Here is a 19,017-nt window from a genome sequence, read left to right as displayed (position 1 = left end):
TGTCCATGGTGGGGGGAACTCAAAGGGATGTGTCCCACCTGCTGCTGCCGCACCCTTGGGGTGCCCCCTGTCGCTGTAAGACTGGGGAGCGGTGAAAAAACACAGCGACACAGATTTCCTCCAGAAAGCAGAAGAAGCGATTTATTGCAGGAATAGGCACATTTTTATAGACCGGTTCGCTGAACCAAGGGCAGAATAAGCTCATTGGCCCAAGGAAGGCAACACCTCTTGTAAACATGCTTTTACCAAAACATCACGTTCTTCACGCACTCCTCCTGTCCACAACACCAGGTGCTAAACTTTGTTATTAATTCTTTCCCTTCTGTTTTCCTTTGAGTAGCTCGGGAAAACCCGAGCTGCTGTTTTTCCCCTGGCTTTCACCAGCACCCACAGCCCCACCGGGGGGGCCGGTGCACCGGGCGGGGCGGGGCGGACCCTGCCCACACCAACCAGCCCCAGCTGAATGTCGGTACCGGGTCTCGAACCCGCGGCTCCCGGGGCCGCCTCTCGCCGCCGAGGGGGGGGGGCGGGGCCCGGCGCGCGCCCCTCTCTGATTGGCCGCTGATGTGTGAAAGTGGCGCGCGGGCGCGAGGCGCGCTCGTGGTGGCGGGAGAGCCGCACGTGGTCGCCGCTGGCGCGGGCCGCGCGCAGCAATGTTCGGGGGCCGGGCCAGGTGCGTGCGGGGCTGGGGACCCGCGGGGCCTCCGCATGGCCACCGCTAGCCCACTGCTCGCCCGCCGCTCGCCCACCGCTGGGCTACTGCTGCCGCAGCTCCCCGGGCTGCAGCGGAGCCGGGTGGGCGAGGTCGGTCCCCGGGGTGGGAGGGCGTGTCCCTCCGTGAGCCCCTCGGGGGTTGGGGGGCGCGGCTCTGCCTTCGCTACGGGAGGCAGAGCTGCCGCTGCTCCCTCTGTGCAGCCGGGCAGTTGTGCTGCTCCGTGTCCCTCTTTCCGTTCCCTACCCGCCGGCCGTGTGCCCTTGCGGGTTTTTCCACTCTGGGGCAGTCGCCTCTGCAGCCCCCATGAGCTGGGAGCCGGTGTAAGCTGGAGAACTTTTGGTCGCACTCTGCATTTCTGGGGTTTTGGTGCACAGAGAACCAGCTAGGTGGATAATTAATGTCACCTCTTCATCCTTCTGCTGGAAACGCCCTGCAAGCCCTTGCCCGGCTGCTTCAGCTCATACGTTAAATGGCTGTTGGTTCAATGTCCTTTTGCCCCTTGTCCCTCCCAGTTCACTCTTCCTGGACACTTCAGAGATCTGGTGGCAGGACCCACCGTCCCTGCAAGGGGACGCAGCGTCCTGGGACGGAGCAGAGGTGGCAGCCGTGTGTAAGGCAGCAGATGAGGGCTCCGACCCGAGCCCCCAGGAAGGGAACAGCACGGAGGAGGAGCACGATGTTCAGGACCCGGTGAGTGCCTGCCTGGATGGGGAGTCAGTTTTCCCTGGTGCCCAAAGGAAACGGAGAGTTTTTTACACCTGGGCTATCCCTGCTCCGTGTGCTGCTCGTGCAATTCTTGCTTTGGGATTCAGGAGCTGGAGGCTATCAAAGCCAAACTGCGGGAAATAGAGAAGGAGGATGAGAGATTGAAGGAGTTGCAGCTGGAAGCTGAGAACCACCTGTTCATGAACTCAGAAGCAGGTATAGGTTGTCCCTGGGTGCTGTTGTCCCCCCTCAGGGGCACCTCTGGGCCACAGGGTGACAATTGGAGCCAGAGTATTTGGCTCTTCCTCTCTGGGCACCTGGGACTGGACACATAAGGTGGATGAGGGAGATCCCAGGCCTGGTGTGGTGCTAATGCAGATTCTATCAGCTTACCTCCTACCTGTGTGGGCCCAGATGTAATAAATTAATTTAATTGTATTTAATTCAATCAAGTAATTGAGTTTAGTACCAACAGTGCCAGTAGAGGAGTCACTGTGAAGATAAAAGGAGCAGGGGGGTGGAGGAGGAGGCAGCAATGTGAGGATTTGGATACACCTGGATGTGAGCAGGGATCTGAGGAGCTTTGCAGTGTGTCAGCTCGGGGGTGGCTGTGCTGCACACAGACACGTGTCCCTCTGGCCATGACCAATCCCTCCTCTCCACAGCTCTCTTCCCACTGACAACCAAGGAGAAGGTGGAGGCTGACCAGCGTTCTATCTACGTGGGCAATGTAAGTGGGAGCCCCTTCACTGCTCTGTGCCCAGCTGGGTGTCCCAAATCCCTGCCATGGGGCTCATCACCCCCACCAAAGCCTGCCCATTCCCATCTCCTCTCCCAGCCTGGGCATGTGGATCATTATCTGCCACTTGCAGCTCATCTGGTGCAAGTGTCAGCTCCCCAAAAGCCCAAAAAAGAAAAAAAACCCAAAAAAACAAAAGAAGTTGTGGGTTGTGTGGTGTTGCTTGTTCTTTCACAACAGGGCAGGATTTGTGTTCTTGGTGGGAGCACTGAGCTGGGAGGGTCCCCTGGCCCTCAGCAGAGGCTGAGCTGTGTGGGGGGGTGTGAGGGGAGCCAGGTGTGGATCCCACACCCACGAGGTGAGCCTGGGGCTCTCATTGCAGGTGGATTACGGGGGCACAGCAGAAGAGCTGGAGTCTCACTTCAACAGCTGCGGGCAGATCAACCGTGTCACCATCCTCTGTGACAAGTTCTCAGGCCACCCCAAAGGGTCAGTGCTGTGTGCAGGGTGTCCCCGGGGGTGTGCAGGGTGTCCCCTGGGCTGTGCTCACACCATTCTCTCACAGCTATGCCTACATCGAGTTCGAGGAGCAGAGCTCTGTGAAGGCTGCAGTGGAGCTGGACGAGAGCGTGTTCAGGGGCCGTGTCATCAAGGTGAGAGCTGGGGGATGCTCCCCCCCAATTCCCAGCCCTGGATACCTGAGGCTGTGCCAGATCCCAGCTCCAACAGCCCCTCCACACCCTCCAGGTGCTGCCCAAGAGGACCAACATGCCTGGCATCAGCAGCACCGACCGTGGGGGCTACCGTGGCTACTTCCATGCCCGGGGAGGGCTGGGTCGCTGGGGAGGCTTCTATGGGCAGCACCCCAGGGTGCGAGGGAGGACCTACAGGTGAGTGTCTCTGGGTGTGGGAGGTTCCTGAGGTGTGGAGCTGGCTGGGATTGCCTGCTCCCCTCTCTCGGCTTTGTCCCTCCCACCCTGGTATGGCTGGGAGGGTGGAGAATGGCTCTGGCAGGAAGGAATGTCCCCCTGTCCCCGCAGGAATTTGGGGAGTGGTGGGTGAGGATTTCTCTCCCAGCCTGAGCACTCTTAGAGCTGTGCCTGGTTTTGGGGGTACAGCTGTGCAGGAGGGGGGATCCCAGCCTTGGAAGGGTGGAGGAGGAGCAGGGAGTGATGCCCCTGTGCTTCAGGATGTTGTTTTTGTTCCTGTCTAGGGGTCGGGCAAGGCTGCTGCCTTGGTATTTTCCATACTAGAAAAGACTGGACTGCCTGGTGATGCCAATGGGACTGGAACGAGGAGCTGGGATTGGAGAGATTTAAAAAGATGCCTACCCAAGCCAAAAAACAGCTTAATTTTAAAAATGCCATCTGCCTGGCTGTGAGGATTACTGGTGAGCTGGTTGCAGGAGGGAAGATGGGATCTGCTCCATCCTGCCAGCATCCCAGGAGAGCTCATCCCACCTCAGCTCTGCCCCAGGGATTGTGTTTGCACAGAGAACAGGCTCCTTCCAGAGAAAACTCTCCTGGGAAGAGTTCTCCCAGACCATCAAGTCTCCTCCTTACCCACGGAAAAGGGCTGTGCTGAGCGTTTGGTTTGGCTCCTGGCTGGCTGCATGCCCTCTGTGCCACTGCTTGGCTGTGAACCTCCCTCAGCTCTTCCTACAACAGCTGGATGCTGCCTTGTCTTCTTCTAAGATCCTAAAGACTTTCCTTTCCCAAATCGATGGAGAAAGTTTTGGGTTGCAGCTCCAGATCTGATTGCTGGGGAGCTTTTCCTTCATCAGCCCCATGGATGTGACCTTCCTCTTTGGAAGCCCGATGTGGTTTGGGTCTGCTTTTTAGCTCACTGCATTTGTACATCCAGCACAGGTAAAAGCATCCCTTGTTTCTCTGGAAGCCTCTGTATCTCTGTGGTAGTTAAACAAGACCTGGGTGTCACAAAACCCTCCTTTTTAAAATTTTGGCTATCAGCAAACCCCTCTTCCCTCCCTCCTGCTTTTATTCCGAGCACCAGGAGTCAAAGGGTGCTGGCAACTCCTCATTTTACTTTATTTCTTGCAGTAGCAGCATTAACAAAAATCACCTTCACTGGTGCACATTTGGTCTGGTCTCCCTCTTTATTCCCATCACCATTCCTGCTCTGGAGTCACATTTGGGGATGGTGTTGAGCCCTGCTGGAGGCTCAGACCAAAGGAGCTGGGTACCAGGGAAGAAGGTTCCTGGCTCTTCTCTTTCCTGCTGATTTTGTTTATGAGCTCTGAAGCCAGGTGTTTTTAAAGGGAAAATTTTGTGTTAGAAGAGGCAGGCTGGGAACCCCAGCAGACAGCATTCCTGGGGGAACTTCTGCATGGAAATGGGTTTTATTATGTAATTCTCCCACTAATCTTTTGGGATCCTCGGTTAGGATTCCTCTAACCCAGATGCAACAGATGCAACCATCTCCTAAAGCAGCTTTTCACAGCTCAGGGGCATTGCCAGGCTAAAAAATCCCACTGATTTTTTTTTTTTTTTCCTCTTTAAGATATCTAGATTTTTTTTTTTTAAAGCTTGGGGCCTTAACTCTTCATGTTGTGTTGATATTGTCCTCAGAGCTGCTGAGACTGACTTGATTTGAGCTACTCTTAAGCTATAAACCAGCTTTTTCTAGGGCTTCTGTTTGATAGGATTATACATTTTTTAAGCTTATTTTTTAATAAAAAAAAACTACTTTGGGGTGTTTGGACGCTCTTGTGGAAGAGGCAACACTGAGGTGCCATCTCTGTGAGTGAAAACAGCCACGTTTTTTAGATGAAAATGTTTGTGGAAAGCAGTACACAGCTGTGCCTTGTGGAGATGGTGGGAGAGGCTTGAACCTCCCATGATATTCCAGGTGGTTGCTGATAAAATGTACTTAAGTTCTGTTTCAGAAAGTATCTGTAAGTGTTACTTATTTTTAAAATAAATGATCCTGCTGTGTGAACTTCATGTGCTGTTCTGGCTTTCTCCAGACTCTGGGATCCCCTGGGGCTGGGCAGATCTGTTATTTTTAGTTTGTTTCTGTGGTTTTTAACTGATGAGGTGCTTGGAGTAGAGGTTTGTGTGCCTGCTCCTGCTTGCATCTCCTCTGCTGAACCAGGAGTGATGGAGCTGGGGATGTTTTTCCAGTGCAGTTTGTGCTTTATTCCACAGAAATTCCTGCTTCTGATTTGGCAGTCTGTAATTTTAGAACAGCAGGGAGCTGCAGGGGAGGAGATGCTAATAGAGATTCATTTGGGATGAGCCAGGCAGCTGTGCAATCCTGATGGATTAATTCCCTGGCTGGATTGGGTGGATTTATTCCAGCTGCTCTACCTGGGCTGGGAATTACTGTGGAGTGTGTCTGGATGAGGTGCAAAGTGGTAACAGCAAAACTGAGTGACCCAGGAATCAGCCCAGGCAGGGAAACTCCCAGAAAGGTTTGGGTTGGAAGGGACTTTGGAGTTCCTCTTTTTCCAGGAGGGCTTGGAGCAGCCTGGGACAGTGGAAGATGTCCCTGCCCATGGAATGAGGTGGCTTTAATGTCCCTTCCACCCAAAGCATCCCATGATGCTGTCAGCAGTGCTTTCTGTTTGCTCGAGTACAAATCCAGGCAAACCTTGCAGGTGTCAGGTTTATTTTACACAGGAGAAATTTAAATTATTACACAGAATGGAATATTTACAGCATTGCAGGCACATTCCTGCACACAGGGAATGTTTCCCAGGGGGGTGGGAAGGGGTTCAGCACACCTGCATCATCATGGAGTTCACCATAGTATCAAAAGCTCTGGAGAGGGAAATGAACAGAGATTATTAAAGGAAGCAGCTCGTTCTGCACAGCTTTTGTAACAAAACCACTTTCTCACCCTGCCTCTGCCTGGCTTTCCCTAAGCTGTACACGGGGTTTTACTCTTTACAGCACAGGCTGTTGAGGGATTAATGACTTTTAATTAAGCTGAGCACAGGTCTTATCCTGGCTGCTGCCCTGTCTCTGTGAAGTTTATCTTGCCTTGGCCATGGAAACTCCCAATTTATTGAAATTCTCTGTGAGGTTACAATGGGAATGGGGAACACTGACCCTCACAGATGAGGAATTCCATGTGCTGAATGTTTGTCCATACCCAAGGATAAACCCTGGACAAGGGCACTTGTTCACTATTTAACCTGCTCTACCTACTGCATTTTAATATTCACAATTATTACTTGCAAAAGACCTCTAAGACCATAAAGTCCAGCTCTTCCTTACCTCTATTTTCTACATTTTCTTGACTTAATGTTTGTAACCCCAGTTCTGAGGTAGGAGTTGAGAGTTCAGTGTAACTTTTTATGACACCATTAGTTTTTCCTGAGTAGAAATGACCCAAAACCAACATCACTGTTCCCATTAAGACACCTGAACCACAGAGCTGGTCCTGTTGCATCAGAGGTGCCCTGAGAATTCCAGGAAGGTGTCAAAGAGACAGATCCACGTGGCCAACCCACTCACCTGGAATGGATCCTGTCCCCAGGGTTATAGAAGGGGTTACACATGATGTCAGTGTAGGAATTGTGCAGCTTTCTGAACATCTGAAAAGGGAGTGGAGGTGAATTCATGAATTTGTTGTTTCCCAGCACCTCCTGAGGAGCTGGAAGGATCAGACCCACCGAGGTGGCTCTGCTTTGGTGCACTCACACTGCGGATCTCGTTGTCCCTCAGGGCTGTGTTGGAGGAATCCACCACCATGACAAACTTCACCTTGGAGTTGGTCACGTAGCCATAGCTGGGCTGGGGTTAAGGATGTGCTGCTCACACAGCAGGGCTGGCACAGCCACTAAACCAGGCTGGACTGTACCCAAAGGGACAAACAGAGGAAACATGAGGGAACTTCCTCATGTTCTCTCTATGAGCAGAGACAGGACCCAGGGAATGGTTGGAGATCAGGGAAAGGTTTTTCCCCCAGAAGGTGCTGGGCACAGCCCAGAGGCCACCAGAGCTCCAGGAGAGTTTGAACAACACTCTCAGGGATGGGATTGTTGGGATGTCTGTGCAGGGCTGGGGCTGGATTGATGATCCCTTCCAGCTCAGGATATTCTGTGATTAAACTAAACCCACAATGGCCTGGCCAAAGGTGTGACAAAGATACACCTTGTAGTCTTCAGTGGGGTAGAGAAGTCCCAGGTACAGCTCCCTCTGGTCCACCAGGGCTTTGCCCATGGCTGAAATCTTCTCATCCACTACGTCCAGCGAGGTGTGCACGGTGTAGTGAAACTTCAGCTCATTCTCTGTGGGGACACTCCGGATGTACAGGGGGTAATTCTGGGGGCACAACAAATCACACTGCCTGGGATCTGCTGCTGGCAGAGCTGTTTAACCATTTATGTTCCCAGCACAGCCCCCTCCCCACGCTGCAGCACCTCTGGAGCACGGCTGCCCCCATGGCAGGAGAACCATTGGCACAGGCACTGCACAAGGCTCAGGTGTCTCTGCTCTCCTGTCCTGGCAGAGCCTGTGCCTGTCTCTCCCAAGGAAAACCCTTCTCTCCCAGCAGCAGGACAGCCTCGAGCACCCTCACAGTGTCTGTGCTGCGTGCCCCAGCCCTGCTCCCATTCTGCTCCTGCCCATCCCATTTCACCCCAGTGTCTGCCCCTGGGGCTGCTCTGTTCCGCTTCCCTCACCCCTATCCAGACCCCACAACTTGAGATCCTGCCCATTCCCCTCTCCCCTACCCCACAGCCCCAGCCCTGCTCAGACCCCAAATCCAGAGCCCCGCCTCTTTCCCCTCATCCTTCCCCAGACCCCACACCCCGAGGCCTCTAATCCTTGCTCAGACCTCGCTGCCCCACTCAGGCCGTAGGACGCCAGCTGGGCACCCTGGTCCCGCTGTCCCCCCTCATCCCCCACACCCCGGTCCCGCTGTCCCCCCTCATCCCCCACACGCCAGTCCCGCTGTCCCCGCGGCCCGGCCGTGTCCCCGCACCTCCTTGGCGATCACGGCGATGCACACCGCCATCTTGGCCCCGCCCCTCCCTCCGGGTCACGTGGGGGCGCGCGGGGGCATCACGTGGTGTGCTGGAGCTCACGTGGTGCGCGGGCGGTCACGTGGGGCGGTCACGTGGCGCGCGCGGGCCCGGTTGCCATGGCGAGCGCGGCGCTGGGGCCGCTGTGCCTGTGCTGGGCCCTGGGCCCCGCCGCCGCCACCGCCCCCAACATCCTCCTCCTCCTCATGGACGATGTGAGTGGGGCCCCGCGGGGGGTGACATGAGGGGAGGGAGGGAGGGGTGTGAGGGGTCCGGAGCGCTGTCCCGATCAGGAGCTGGGCCGGCCGGAGAAGGGAATGATGAGAGGAGATCCCATCAATCCATACAAATATCTCCGTGGGGTGTCACAGGACGGTACCAGCCTCTTTTCAGTGCTCCAGTGGTTCCAGCCAGTTTCAATGGCTCTTGTCCTGACCGGTGACAGGAAGAGGAGCAATGGCCATAAACCAAACCACGAGAAGTTCCCTTTCAACACGAGGGAGAACTTCTGTCCATGGCGGGTGGCAGAGCCCGGGCACAGCTGCCCAGGGAGGCTGCGGGCTCTCCCTGTTCGGAGACATTCCAGACACACCTGGATGTGTCCCTCTGTCACCTGCTCCAGGTGTCCCTGCCTTGGGCTGGATGATCCCCAGAGTTCCCTTCCAACACTAATGATTGTTGGTCACAAGGAGGGGGTTGGTGGCCTCCTGAAAAACTAAGCAAGAAGAGAAGTAATTCTGCTAATTTTGGCTCTCTGAACTGGGAAGAAAAAAAAAAAGACAATAAATGATTAAAGAGCAGAAATAATCACAGATTTATTTCTAGCTCAAAATCTTTTCAATTTTGCCACATGGATGAGGAATTATATTAATTTCCAACACATTCGGGTCACTGCCATCTACCCAGTTTGCTTCTCTCCTGATAATTTCCTGTCACCTTCCAGGTGTGTTTGTTGCTGTTTGAAGTTACTCAAGGAGCTCACGAGGGTGGGCAAAGCCTTCCCAGTTTGTTTCCATGGTGTTCCCACATTCCTGAGCAGGATAATCCCTTGCTTTTCCAGCCAGCTGAGCCTCTGGAAGGGGCTGCCCAGGGAGGTTTGGAGGTGTCCAGGGAGGGACTGGATGTGGCACTCAGTGCTCTGGGCTGGGAACAAGGTGGGGACTGGGCACAGGCTGGATTTGGAATATTTTCCAACCTCAGTGATCCTGTGATCTCAGTTTTCCATTCAGGAATATTTCCCCCTCCTGAGCTGGCATTTGTAATTTTCCAGAGGGAAGCTCTCTGTGGGAGGGATTCTCCTGGAAGAGAGAGAATTTCTGGAATTCTTCTTTCTGGAAGTGTTGGTACACACAGGGCTCCTGTCTGCAGCTTCTGTGAACTATTGATTTATTTAATATGTTCATTAAAAATACATCTCTCTGGGTTTTTTCCCTTGATCCTCTGGGACTCTGGAATTCAAACATGAGATTCTTTTTGTCTTTCTTCCTTGATGATAAAAAAAAAAAAATCAAGAAATTGTGAGTGAATCCATTTCAGTGTCAGGGGGAATTTAATTGCTCCTTAACTCAGAACTCATCTCTGCAACGATTTTCTTTTCCAAACTCCTGGCACCAGATGGTTTCCTGAGGATCTGGATGCATCCATGGCTCACCTGACACACACCTGGATCAGAGCAGCCTTTTCTAAAGCACAACAGAATCCCCAGCACCTGTGGTGCCTCATTAAGCTGCTCCCTTTTAGAACTTTCTGCCTGAAGCTGTGCTTTTCCCAGGAATGGTTTTCAGCAGGGAACAGACACCCTGATGGGAATGTTGTGGTTCTCCTGGTGTGTGAGCCCTCGGAATGAGGGGGAAGAACAGGGTGAAACCACACTCCTGCAGATAAGCACAGTCACTTGTGATCCCTCTGCCTTTTAAAACACCCCCCTTGCTTTTCCTGCAGTGCTGCTCTGCAGTTCAGGCCTTTCCTTGTGTTCCCGGTGCTGCTCGGGGGTAGATGCAGAGGCTGAGCTGGAATCCTGGGCTCCAGCACAGACAGCGGGGCAGGGATTTGTAAGAGCCAAAAATGAGGGATGCAGGGCTCCAGGCAGCTCTTTAAAATGCTGTTTATTGTATCCAAATGATCCAGCAATTAATTTATTATTTTCAATGCTGTTTATTGTATCCAAATGATCCAGCAATTAATTTATTATTTTCAATGCTGTTTATTGTATCCAAATGATGCAGCAATTCACAGGTGGTGGGTGACAAGAGCCCAGCCCACAGCTGGGGGTTTGTCTGAAACCATCTCTAACTCTGGTTATTTACTTTATGCATTATTTACTTTTCATTACAGAGCATCTTAATACATGACAACCAATCAATACCTTCACTATTACCTATAACCTATCATAACTACTAACATTTCCATATTCATGTTACTATTCTCCAATCACAAAAGGTTAGTCTGTTAGAGTTTTATCTAGAAGTTGTTTTTCAGTTTTTTTTGCAATGGAAAATTCTTTTCTCTATTTGCAACATTGGCTTTCTTGTTTGCCTGTGAAAATCTTTTTGCTTGGTGAAAACATCTTTTGTTTGAGGTGGATTTATCATTTGCTCTAAGTCATAAAAGCCCCTCCCAACTCACTTTGCCTTCCAGTTACCCAGGCACACTGGCCCAGCAATTCTTTTCTTCTCTATCAAAACTTGCTCTCATTTCTATTCCTTCTTCAGATTCTCCATTCAAAGATCTTTCTGTTATACAAACTTAATCTGTGAGACCTTCCTGTCAAATCCTTATCCTTCCCTACAGAGACTGAAGGCTCAGACGTGGCAGCTGCACAACCCTGAGTAAACCACGTGTAACTTCCTCTTCCTCCTTGCTCTGGGTGTGCTTCAGGCCTCTGAGTAAGAGTGAAGGCACTGAGCTTCTTCCAAGTGCTTTAATACCTGTTCATAACTCATTTCATCCTGGGTGTGCCTCCATTTCCCACCTACCAGGGGAAAGTGTAAAAGTTCCCTGCTCCACAGGGCTGGCAGAAATCATTTTTGTCACATTTGGGAAGTGCTGAGTAGGGAGATGAGCACTGCAAAAATAAAATAAATAAATAGAAATTAAGGGATACAGCAAAAGTGTTAATGTGGGCCCAAAAATGTGGTTGTGGGAAGGGACTTTGACATGTTCTGGTGTGTTCCTTTTCCAGATGGGCTGGGGGGATCTGGGAATTTTCGGAGAGCCTTCGAAGGAAACCCCTAACCTAGACCAGATGGCTGCAGAAGGGATGCTGTTCCTGGATTTTTATACTGCCAGCCCCCTCTGCTCTCCCTGTAAGTACATTTGCAGTTTGAGCCGTGTAAGCATGAGAAGCATCTCCCTCTGAGGAGTTTGGGGTCTTTGCCAGCCTCTGACATGGACTAACAACCAAACCAGTGACTGCCCTCAGGCCAGAGGTTGGATTTGCTGCTTTGATCGTGCATTTTGCTCCCTTTTTATTTGTGTTTGGATTGGAAAACTGACAGTTTTCAGTTTGTACAAAGCACTGGTTCAATGATCAGTCCAGCTAAAGGATTTTTATCCCATTTCAGTTCAGCATTCAGCCCCAGACATTGCATTTTTTTCATCTTTCTCATTCTGGGTTTAAACAAAGCAGGAACTGAACTGTTGCTGGATGTATTTGGTCTGATTCTGTTGGCTCTGGTGAGACTTTCATGCAAGGAAAGGCAGCAGTTTGTGTCCTGCTTTTGACCCTGGTGTCCTACAAGACTCTTGGGACAGGGACAAGAGATAAAAGGAAGGTTTGGGTCTGGGAGAGGCAGATATTTTTCTCCTTGTTGTTTTTTCTGTGCTTTTTTTTTTTTCTCTTTTTTTTTTGCTTTCTTTTTTCCCCTCAAACCTGGTTAGCTGCCAAGAACTGAAGCAAAAATGAAGAACAGGGGCTTTTTATTTGGGCTCTCATTTAGGATAGCACTTGCCAGTGTGTTGATGAAGTCCTTGCTCAGAAAAGCCATTTAAAATCTGCTGAAATCCTGCTAATCCAGTGGTGGCACTGCATATGCTTGAAGTCAAACATCTGTTTAAATATTCCCTGCAGTCAGGACTTGACTTTTATTGTCAAAGCTGGACAGCTCTTTCTTTGTATTTCATGGTTTCTGTTCAGTCAAGCTCGAAAGCTTAGCCTTGAGCATCTAATCAGTTTGTGCTAGGATTTCCTCTTTAATACATAATAAATATATATATAGAATTGGGATGGAAGGCTTGCTCCATTGACTATTAAAGGAATAACTCTTTAGTGTGGCTAATTTAATAAAGGGGCCAAATTTCAGCTGGGATAACTCAAATGATGCATCAGAACTGGTTCTCTCCATGGCTCATGGGAGAGTGTGAGTGATTGAGGAGGACCCTGCCACACTCCAGTCAATGTGCTGGCCTCATCCTCCTACAATAATGTGAATATTGAGCAAGAAATGTTTGTGTTGTTTGCAGCAAGGGCAGCCCTGCTGACAGGCCGGCTCCCGGTCAGGAATGGCTTTTACACCACAAATGGACACGCCAGGAATGGTAGGAGCCTCATTCCTCACCTCCCCTCCTCTCCTGATTTCCCTCTGTGCTTGTAGGAAGTTTTCTCTTCCCCATGGATGTTCCAAAGTGCCACCAAACCCTGTTAAGTGTTGCTAATAAGTGTGAATTCCTCCTCAAATTAAGAGGATAAACCAGGCTGCTTGATCCATTTGTTTCTGCTGGCTGCTCACAGATTTACTCACAGGCAGATTTCTACCCAGTTTTAGAGGAGTTTTCCATCCCTTGTGCCTGTGGTGCTTCCAGGAAAGATCCCTGGATGGATTTGGGTCCCAGAGTGACAAATGCCACATGCAGGGACATGGCTGGGCAGGAATCAGCAGCCAGGGGTTGATTCCCAGAGCAAAGTCAGGGGCTGAGAGAGACTCTTCATTTCTTTCAGAATCACAGAATGAATTAGGTTGGAAAACACCTTTGGGATCATCAAGTCCAAGCTCTTGCAGTCTGAGCACCTTTATTGATTATTTGAGTTAGGATAAAGCTGCCTTCATTTTAGAAAACACAAAGCAAATTCACAACATCAACACCACCCCTAAAGCACCTGATTTTCTGTGACATCTCCCTTTCAAGGATCTCACCTCCACTCTGGGCTGGCAGCTCCCTTTATTATTTGCCCTCATGCACAAGTGGGTGGAAATCTCCTTTAGGTCTCCCTGGATCAATTTATTCTCTCCATCCCATGGGAGGATTTCCAAGGAATGGCATTACTGGGACTCCAGAGCAATTCCTATTTCTGATCCAGTACATGAACTGTTTGCTGTAATATTTTGCAGAGTCAGATTTTGGTTTTGATTTGTTTTCCACAGCATACACACCACAGGATATAGTAGGAGGAATCCCAGATTCTGAATTACTGCTCCCAGAGCTCCTGAAGAAAGCTGGTTACACCAATAAGATCATTGGCAAATGGTAAATTTATCTGGAGATCTCTTGCTTTGAGATTTTACTCTGTGTGGGTTGGGAAGGAACAGCAGAAAAACCAGAATTACAGGAAAAAAATTCTATTTTGAAGTTCAAATGCCCAACTTTGGGAAGTGTGATGGATCTTCCCCTTGCTGGGATCAATTCCTGAGTGTTCCCATTAGAGGTACTTACATATATCTTCATACAAAGAGTTGATGGGATTTTATGTGTGTTATTTGTATTTATAAACTCCTCAACTCTGTGCTTTTATCCCCACCTCACACCACTTATTTAATCAGGATATTCTGTTGGAATTTGCCTTGAGCACCTACATGGTTTTTATCTTTGACTCTTGCTATCTGTTGGGTTTTTATTAATAAACTGAATTCCTGTGGGAAGTAACAGGAATTTCTTTCAGTTTCATTGAATAAGTTAGAGAAGGATGAGTTGGAATTGTGGTTGGATTCACCTGCTGGAATTGAGAAGAAAACAAAGCACCCTAAACCAGTGAATTATTTATCAGCACAAATGCAAGCAGGAGAGTGGCCCTGAAGGATCAGCTCAGTGGGCTGGGTGCAATCAGCTGCAGTTCAGTGCTAATAAATGGAAATTCATACACCCAGGGAAAAGGAATAAACAAGGTAAATGCAGATTGGTGCCAGTTCTTTGGAAAAAAAAAGGCAAATGTGGAAGGCCCTGCAGCTGTTAGCAGGAATAGGACAAAGTAGGAATGTGCAAGGTTTTATTGTGCATCCAAAAACTTCTCCTGGCCAGGGCTGGGAGTGATACCTGCTCCTTGGAAAGGTGTAAAGAAATGCAAGGTAAAACTGGAGTCTCATCCTGGCTTCTCAGAGGTTTTCCAGCAGAAAAATTTCTTCTTGTTTCATCATCCCTTCTAAAAACTTTTCCTGTTTGTGTCAACGTGACAATAAATCCCATGGTTTAATTATAAGTTTGCAAGTCAAGTATTTTCCACAACCAGCATGGAATTTGTTGTGTTTCATTAAATCTCAGTTTTTTGTGCTGTAAGATGCAGAGACTGATCTGGATCTCAGTCATTGTTTAATGTCTCTGTGAGTTCTCTGGGCTTTCTTAGATTAAGATATTCTTCCATCTCCCCTGTTGTAAAACAGCCAGGAATAACTTTGTGTTCCCACATTTGCAAATGGGGAAAGAGTGGAATCCTACAGGTCAGACCTGCAGTGGCAGTTACATCATCAAGCTGCAGTCATGGCTGAAATTAGGATTATTTCTGTAATAACTCAGTTTGGAACAGCTCAGAGTAACTCCGAGGATCATTTTATTCCAGAAAATGCAATTTATGCCTTTTATGTTCAGAATGTGCAGAGGAGGAGGCACAAAGTGGACAGGGGGCAGATCCAGGCTGGTGAGGGGAAGATGGAATGATTAAATAAACACTGAGCTACCAAGATCCCCATTAGAGACAGAGAGGATGGGAATTCTCTGTCTTGAAGGTGCTATAAATGCAGGAAATGTAGAATTTGCAGCCCAAAACCTGGAGATTAGAGAAGGAGCTTCATCTGGAAGTTAAGGATGGAGGATTTTCAAGCTGCACAGTAGAGAGGAGCTGTCATCAGGAGGAGCTAAATGTGTTTTATGTCCACATGTGCACACAAAAACCTCATTTCATTTCCATTCAGGTCTCTTTGTACCATTTTGGCAGCGTGAGTGCTCCATAAAGGGGATGAGGATGGAATGGTGCATTTCATGAGCTCTGCCTTGTGTTTTTACAGCTCAGTGGGATAAAAGGACTTGTCATAGCTCAGAATCCTTAAGTAAAACATTATGTGCATCTCTGCAGTGGTTTGGGGCAGTGTAGTCCATCAGTGCTGATCATCTGACAGCATGGGAGAAGACACCAGTGGAAGGAAAAAATGGAAAACAGTGATTGGAGAGTAAATAAAATGGAATATAAGTGAGCACTGGGGTGAGTCTGCATGGCTGTGCTTGCAACAAGTGTGAGAGAGCTCAAGACATTGCTCTGGAGTCATTTATGTGATTGAAATGCTTTGAGTTTTGATTTCTTAGGCAGAGACTTTTTGTGCATGCTGCTCTGATGAGCTGAGGTTTGGTTTCTTTGCAGCAGAATTTTCCTTCTGACCTTGTTTTTGTTCCCAGGCACTTGGGGCACCGGCCCCAGTTCCACCCCCTGAGGCATGGCTTTGATGAGTGGTTTGGGTCCCCAAATTGTCACTTTGGGCCCTATGACAGCAGAGAGCGCCCCAACATCCCCGTGTACAGGGACTGGGACATGGTTGGCAGGTAACCCAGCTCCTTGCCTGGCACTGCCATTGCCTGCCTCTCCCTGCATGGCCTTTAGGGTTCCTTCCAGCCCAGACCATTCAGGGATTCCATGGTTCTGGGGTTAATTAAGCCCCCAATCCCATGACCAAGCTGGCAGTGTCATGTGGATGGTGTTGGGATGTGGAGCTGCCCTCCCAGAGCTGTTTGCTCATCCCTGGCACCCTGAAGGCTTCCACTCTTCTGGACTGAAAGACCTCTTTGTTCCTTCTCTTCCTGTTTGGAATAACATTTTGTGTGTTTGCATAACTCCATTCCCTGCTCCCAGTCTGCAGCCTGGGCCCTTCTTGTCCATTCAATTTTTCACTCTGGTGTTGTCTCATTTCCCTGCTGCTGTTCCCCTGAGCTCTTCCCCAGGCCCTTGAAGTTCTCCCTAAAATAAAGTTTCCAAAGCCCAAGTTCAGCTTCCAGCATTTCTCTGTCTCTCTGAAAGTTGTTTTGTACTTTTGAAATTTTATTCACATTTCAACCAGCTCTTTATGAATCACCATGGGATTTCTGAGCATTTTGCCCCTTACAGCAAAAGGCCAGTCCCTCAGGTTTGTCCAAAACTTGAAGCCATTAATTTGGATCAAGCTGTGTCACCAATTTCTCCCATAAGAACAACTATGGTGACATATTTTTAATACCTGAAGAGACTTTGTTGAGTGTTAACTGTGACTTGTTTGTCACCTCCTTACACAGGGGGGAAAAAAACCCATAAAAGGGGAAAAATAATTTCTATGATGTTTATTCCTTAGGATTGATTTTTCCCCTCTCTGATTCCTTTTATCTTAAGATACTATGAAGATTTCAAAATTGATCTGAAGACAGGTGAAGCCAACTTGACTCAGTTCTACCTGCAGGTATTATTTTAGTACTGGCTTCTAAGCCAAGGTGACTTTATGCCTTTTTTTTTTCTTTTTTTTTGGAGAAAACTCGATGGCAGAAGATAAATTCATTTTTATTATTGTTTACAGGAAGCTCTGGATTTTATTAGCAAGCAGCAGGCCAGCCAGCAACCATTCTTTTTATACTGGGCAATTGATGCTACCCATGCTCCTGTTTATGCCTCCAAGCAGTTCCTGGGCACGAGTCAGAGAGGGCTGTAAGTTCTCTTTTTGGGGTTGTTTTAATCAATACCTGTTGGAACAGCCAACCTGAGCAGTGCTTGGTAGATCCAAGGGGTTGGATCACTCCTCAAGTGTGTGAGTGTGTGTGTGCTGAAATGCATTATTTGCTTGGATTGTTCTTTTATAATTTGGTTTTAATCTGAACTGAAGCTCACGTGGCCCGAGGGGGAGGAGGGGAGCTCTAAGCTCCTTTGCCAGTTGTGTGAGGAATGAAATGCTGTCTGTGTGCACAGATGATTTTTTAGAAGGCTTTTGTATGATTAGTGCCTGTTTTAAAAGCCTATAAATCAGACCAGCAAATAGAAAAGCACTCCTAAAAATGCAGTTTGGAGGAGGCAAAGAGCTCTGTAGACACTGGGAGTGCTGCTTCAAAGAGTTTCTAACCATAAGGAAAACCAAATTATTACCTCCCAGTCTGTGGCAAGGTGGCTTTGCATCTCTTTGTGAATTTTATGGCTGAATTTCTCTGTCCAAGAGTGGCTCTCACCTGAGCAAAGCCTGACCCTCAATACCCCAGAGGGGCTGCTCTCTGCAGGCCACAGACACGAAAATTTGCAGTGACAGCAGAAAAGCTGATGCATGAGAAGGATTTCTGCAGCACAGGTACAAATTAAATCCACTGAACACGTTGTGCTGACCCTTTTGGTTTTTTTGCTTTTTTTTTTGCTGCTTTGAGTGTTTTGTATCTCCTTTTGCCTCAGGTATGGGGATGCTGTGAGGGAGATCGATGACAGCATTGGGAAAATCCTGAAGCACCTCCAGCAGCTGGGGATCAGTGAGAACACCTTTGTGTTTTTCACCTCTGATAATGGGGCTGCTCTCATTTCAGCTCCCAGACAAGGTGAGGCTCAGCTGAGCAAACCTGGCCTTGGGAAATCAAGGCTTCAGTCTCTCTGAGGAGAAAAAAAAAAACAAAACTCCTGTGTGTGAGGTCTGTGTTCTGAGTTAGGAGAAGCCTCAAAAGACAGAGTGTTTATGTTTGGAATAATTAATGTTCAGTGCTTCTGGTCACTGTTGGAGGAGGTGTCCTTGGCCAAATGGAATTTTTTCCTGCCCCAGTGTTGCTGTTACCTGTGTGTATTTGCACTGTCAGGGAGGGAATATTCTGTGATTTGTTGAGAACCAGGCTCAGTAACTTAGCAGGGTGTTTACTCTCCATCTGCCAAATGCATATTTCAGCCTTCTGAGCAATTAGAGTGAGTTCAAGAGTCCCTCATTCTTTAGCTCTCATGAAAAATACCGAGAAGAGAAACGATTTTTGTTACCTAACAAATTTTCTTTTGTTTAAGTGATGGTTTCTCTGAAACAAATCACTGCAAATTGATTTTAGAACCTGCTCTCTTCTCTTTGGAGCCAGGCTTGGTTTGTGGTTATTGAACCACAGAGCAGGGAGTAACCTGAGTTCTGATTTCAGCTCAGCCACTGGCTTTGACTTTGTGTGACCTGGAATCATTTCTGAGACCTCCCTGGTTGTTCCTTGGCCAGCTGAGCTCCAGGGTTGGGTAAAAACTCCAGATATTCCTGCAAAGCCATCTCTGAGAGTGACCATTCAGGGAATGCAGGATTGCTTTTCTCACTCTTATACCTTCATCTAATAGTGTTCTGGTACTATAAAATCTAAAATCATTATGAAAAAATGCTATTTCTGCCTGAAAGTGTCAGATTTCCTTTGGTTACAGACATCCTTAGAGGGAAGGAAAACACCAGTGAGGTATTTCCTGTTTGTTTGGGGTTTGTTTTTAATTTGGTTGTTGATAGCAAGGGGTGTTTAACTGTCACTTTCTCCCTGTGCTGCAAAGACACTCCTAAAATTTCATCACAGATGGATATTGAAAAAAAAAAACCCCAAAACAACACAACAAACAAGGAAATAATGAGAAAAAAAACCCAACTCTGGCCACGTTGTTTGAAGAAGCATCCATGCAGAAATGAGAATTCATTTCAAACCAGCCTGGGTGACAGAGTCCTTTTGAAA

At 48.6% G+C, this 19,017-nt stretch overlaps 3 protein-coding genes across 8 annotated transcripts in view; 2 read left to right on the top strand and 1 right to left on the bottom strand.

Annotated features, from left to right (window-relative positions):
* Positions 1 to 653: 653 nt before the first annotated feature.
* PABPN1L (PABPN1 like, cytoplasmic) lies at positions 654 to 3,916 on the top strand. Its single transcript, XM_088171793.1, has 8 exons — positions 654 to 673; positions 1,228 to 1,405; positions 1,528 to 1,636; positions 2,086 to 2,150; positions 2,542 to 2,648; positions 2,725 to 2,812; positions 2,907 to 3,049; positions 3,565 to 3,916. The coding sequence occupies exons 1-8, from the start codon at positions 654 to 656 to the stop codon at positions 3,914 to 3,916; spliced, it is 1,062 nt and encodes a 353-aa protein (XP_088027919.1).
* A 1,856-nt stretch (positions 3,917 to 5,772) lies between these two features.
* Positions 5,773 to 8,247, bottom strand: TRAPPC2L (trafficking protein particle complex subunit 2L). The gene is made up of 5 exons (XM_014874480.2): positions 8,112 to 8,247; positions 7,278 to 7,450; positions 6,827 to 6,914; positions 6,641 to 6,720; positions 5,773 to 5,941 (listed from the first exon to the last, which is right to left on the bottom strand). Exons 1-5 carry the CDS (start codon positions 8,142 to 8,144, stop codon positions 5,896 to 5,898), a joined length of 420 nt encoding a protein of 139 aa, XP_014729966.1. The 5' UTR covers positions 8,145 to 8,247; the 3' UTR covers positions 5,773 to 5,895.
* Positions 8,233 to 19,017, top strand: part of GALNS (galactosamine (N-acetyl)-6-sulfatase) — a 41,807-nt gene continuing 31,022 nt past the window's right edge. The window contains exons 1-8 of one of the 6 annotated variants that reach the window (XR_001402969.2): positions 8,233 to 8,366; positions 11,333 to 11,456; positions 12,613 to 12,687; positions 13,512 to 13,614; positions 15,748 to 15,891; positions 16,709 to 16,775; positions 16,890 to 17,017; positions 17,744 to 17,883. Coding sequence is in view for 5 of the 6 variants with exons in the window: in XM_014874475.2 (XP_014729961.1) it covers positions 8,271 to 8,366; positions 11,333 to 11,456; positions 12,613 to 12,687; positions 13,512 to 13,614; positions 15,748 to 15,891; positions 16,709 to 16,775; positions 16,890 to 17,017; positions 17,744 to 17,883 (877 nt within the window). In the remaining variant the exon portion in view is untranslated. The other 5 variants (XM_014874475.2, XM_088172132.1, XM_088172130.1 and 2 more) reach the window with 5 other exon arrangements.

This window comes from Sturnus vulgaris, chromosome 12 (genome assembly GCF_052056855.1).
Source record: "Sturnus vulgaris isolate bStuVul1 chromosome 12, bStuVul1.hap1, whole genome shotgun sequence".
Lineage (NCBI taxonomy): Eukaryota > Metazoa > Chordata > Aves > Passeriformes > Sturnidae > Sturnus > Sturnus vulgaris.
This window is presented reverse-complemented; position numbering and strand designations above follow the sequence as displayed.